This window comes from Aethina tumida, chromosome 5 (assembly GCF_024364675.1).
Source record: "Aethina tumida isolate Nest 87 chromosome 5, icAetTumi1.1, whole genome shotgun sequence".
Lineage (NCBI taxonomy): Eukaryota > Metazoa > Arthropoda > Insecta > Coleoptera > Nitidulidae > Aethina > Aethina tumida.
In genome coordinates, this window is record NC_065439.1 from 13,027,119 (window position 1) to 13,030,869 (window position 3,751).

A 3,751-nucleotide genomic window follows, 5' to 3' on the forward strand; every position below is an offset into this window, starting at 1 on the left:
CTTAAGTAAACACTCTTTATATTTAATGAGATCTTTTATCAAAATATAAACCAAAATATTAATTAACATAAAATAATTAATAATAATTAAATAACATAAAATAAAATTCAAATGTAACATTTTATACTCTAAAATTATAACCAAAAAAAAATAGCTTCCAAAATTGAGTTAATTAATTAAAAATTAAAATTTTATTTATTTTAAAAATAGTAATTGTCATTATAGTATAGTATATAGTATAGTCACCAGAAGCCAGGGTACTTAGCTTTCCACATCTTAGGCATTGTTTTTTGAATGTTGTACAAGTTTCAAGCAACCACATTTGACACATCACACGTTGGATCCAATCCGATTTTAATTTGGTAAAATTGTAATTTTCAAATCATTCTACACAGTAATCATAAACTAATGATTTTTTATTCGTATTTTCCATTTCAGAATTAGCGTTTTACACTTTTAATATCTTTTCAGAGTCTTTTATCGAATTTTCGTCTCTCTTCTGTTTTATTGATATTCCTTTGGTGGCTTTTCCTATAGTTGTTTTTAAACCTATAACATTTTCTTCATTTTCACTGTTATAAATTTGCATTTTTCTTTCTTTACCAGATTCAGTTTGACTGCTGGTAATATTGACATAGTTATTGATCTTTTCCTTTTTATCAATTTCTTAGAATACCCTTTCCAAACATTCTTCTGTCCATGTTATGTGGCGTGGAATCACGCCAGATTTCCGCCTGTATTTACGAGTCATTTTGATTACCTAAAATGAGCGCATGAACCAGTGAATTATAATAAATAATTATTTATTTTAAATAAAACAAGTTATAGTAAGTTGGAAAAGAAACCAAGAGAAAAAATCTGACTTTGCCTGTTTAAGAATTTGTATTTGCTCCTTGGGCGACTATCCGCAAAAGTAAATGGGGCGATTATCCTTTTTAATAAGGATACTTGCCTTTTTTATATGTGAAAATAATAAAAACTATTCAGTAACAAAATGTAATAAAAAGTACTATCTAACGTTTAATACATGCCATGAAACAAATGAGACCACTTCCCGTATTTAAAATATTCAATAAGAATTACTCACAATATAATTTTAACGTCTCTCTGAGCTACACTGCAGCAGATATTTGTTCACATAACTAAAACACGCGGCATGTTAAACGGCACTTAGATCTATGGCAGTAACACTTTTAAATATGGTAGGACACAAACCCCTTCGACATCGCTAAAATAGTGAATTCAAAACAGAGGTAACTATCCGGCTTTTACCCTATACAATAATAATTGATACCTTCATCTTAATTTATTTAGGCTTGTAAAATATAAATCTATGCACCTGAATTTTGATAAACATGGAAGAATACGAAATGTTTTAAATGTGTTAGATATGAGATACATTTTCTTGGTACCTCTGTGGTAGTAAATAATTATGCCACATTAACGGTCTACCTCCAATATATGGTAACTGATAGTTTATCAGTTAATTCGTGTACTACTTCGGTTATTTAAAATATTTCGTGCCATTTTCTACTAAAAAATTACCTAAACAAATCAACACGTTTTAATTACTAACTAAAAATGTCTGATAATAAAATAAAATTTAAACACGAATTATATTTTAATAGCTGATAATGGGAAAATTTAAATAATTTCCCTTCTCTAGACCAATTATTTTAAAAATGTACTTTCCATTTAGAAACATCATTTTTGTTATAATTGCAGTACAATTTACTGCTGCCGTTAACAACAATGTTTGTCCCACCATCGACGACTATGAGACCATTGACACCAACCCCAAGTGCAACTACAATCCTGATATTTCAGGAAATATTGTACGTATACAAATTACTCTAACGTATTTTATGCATAAAATATTAATTATTGCAGACAGAAATGGTAACTAATCATGGTTTTAACATAGAAAGCCACACGGTAACAACTTGGGATGGTTACATTTTAGAAATATTCCGTATTCCTTCATCTGTCAACGACACATGTGACAATTCAAAACCTAAACAACCCATGCTTTTTGTCCATGGTATCAACAGAGATGCCAGGTGTTGGCTACTCATGGGCTCTCAGTCTCCTGGTAATCCGATTTTTTAAAACTTTTATAAAATACCTCGATAATACTTTTTAGCTCTTTATTACGCCTCGAAATGTTACGATGTTTGGGTGGCGAACACCAGAGGTTCTATTTATAGCAAACATCAAACCTACAGTAGTTACAGCAAGGATTTCTGGGACTTCAGCTTCCACGAAACTGCCACCATTGACATTCCAGCTATCGTAGACACCATAGCCAATGTTACTGATCAAGCGGGTAAAATCATTTACGTCGGTCACTCTATGGGTACGACCATATCTTACATTTATGGTTCTGTGAATGCAACTCACTGCAAGAACAATGTGAAAGCTATAATTTCGTTGGCACCAGTCGCATATCTCGATAAAATAAAAGTACCATTTATACGTCTCATAGCATTAAACGGCCACCTTATTATGGTATTATTAACAATTCTAAATAAGCTAATTTATAACGATTATTCAATTACAGGATACTTTATATTTTGTGAAACTTTACTGGCTTCAGTTACAACCTATTCTCAGTTTTTGTACAGGTTTCCCATTTATTAACGCTTGTGACTACTTCGCCCAAATAATTTTTGGCAAATGCAAACCCAATATTTACCCAGTACGTTTTAATTTTTTTAATTCCATATTTTTTACGCGTCTTTTTTAGCAAACCTTGCCAGTTTTGACGGCTAATGGAAGTGCGCCAATCTCTGTAAAAACATTAATGCACTATTCGCAAATCATTACTCGTTTTGGACGTTTCGCTTGGTATGATTACGGCATCGTGGAAAATTTATCTCGATACAAATCAATTTTTCCACCGTTATATGATGTGGGCAAGATTGAAGTAAATGTTGACTTAATTTATGCTAACGATGATTTATTCGCTGTAAAGGATGTAAGGCGTGACATAAAATTAACGTTTCAGGCGGCTCAGTGTTATTTTTGCAGGATGTCATGGTTTTGTATAATAATCTACAAGACGATCTAAAATCAATTGCTGAAGTTCCGAAGGATTTGTCCCAATATATGAACCACTTGGATTTTTTGATCAGTGCGAATATGAATGAAATTTATGATATTATTGACTCGAAGCTGAAAAATTACACGAACTGAATTTGAATAAATTATTAAAAAATATACTATTACTGTTTATTTAGTAGGTTAAAAAAGAACACTAAATTTTTAGAAAATTGTATTAATACTATGCACCTTTGGCTTTAATTGTGAATTTTTAAATTGAAATATTTTATTCGAATAATTTTTTTAGTAGTCTAAAGAAGAAATAAAGCAAAAATTTCAACAGTCTGGTAAAACCTGGTTATTCACTGGAAGTTGAAAAAATACATAAGCTGATTTCGAATTATATCAAATAATTGTTGTATTTAGTTGTATTTAGTAGAAACGAATAATATAATATGGCTATATACAGTACGAAAAATGCTCTTCGTGTCTGGATGTTGTAAGAGATGGATGCACGACAAAGAGAGTAAAGTTTTGCCCGGTAGTAAGAATCCCTACTCTCAGAGACAATGCGCCGTGCTGGTGCGCGCCGGCGCACAATGTAAATTTATCTTTGCGAATGCATTTAGTAACTCTCCGTATGCGCAGGGATGTAGTTCGAGTTCTTCGGATGCTCCATTTAAATTCCGTAACTTTGTATAATTTTCAA

At 31.4% G+C, this 3,751-nt stretch overlaps 1 protein-coding gene and 1 long non-coding RNA gene across 2 annotated transcripts; one reads left to right on the forward strand and one right to left on the reverse strand.

The window, feature by feature from the left end:
- Nucleotides 1–240: 240 nt before the first annotated feature.
- LOC126265638 (uncharacterized) lies at nucleotides 241–1,243 on the reverse strand. Its single transcript, XR_007548138.1, has 3 exons — nucleotides 1,088–1,243; nucleotides 604–760; nucleotides 241–549 (listed from the first exon to the last, which is right to left on the reverse strand). It is a non-coding gene; the product is annotated as an uncharacterized LOC126265638 (long non-coding RNA).
- A 439-nt stretch (nucleotides 1,244–1,682) lies between these two features.
- Nucleotides 1,683–3,219, forward strand: LOC109599569 (gastric triacylglycerol lipase-like). Its single transcript, XM_020015578.2, has 6 exons — nucleotides 1,683–1,835; nucleotides 1,891–2,092; nucleotides 2,144–2,508; nucleotides 2,561–2,698; nucleotides 2,747–2,977; nucleotides 3,031–3,219. The coding sequence occupies exons 1-6, from the start codon at nucleotides 1,683–1,685 to the stop codon at nucleotides 3,193–3,195; spliced, it is 1,254 nt and encodes a 417-aa protein (XP_019871137.1). The 3' UTR covers nucleotides 3,196–3,219.
- Nucleotides 3,220–3,751: the final 532 nt, after the last annotated feature.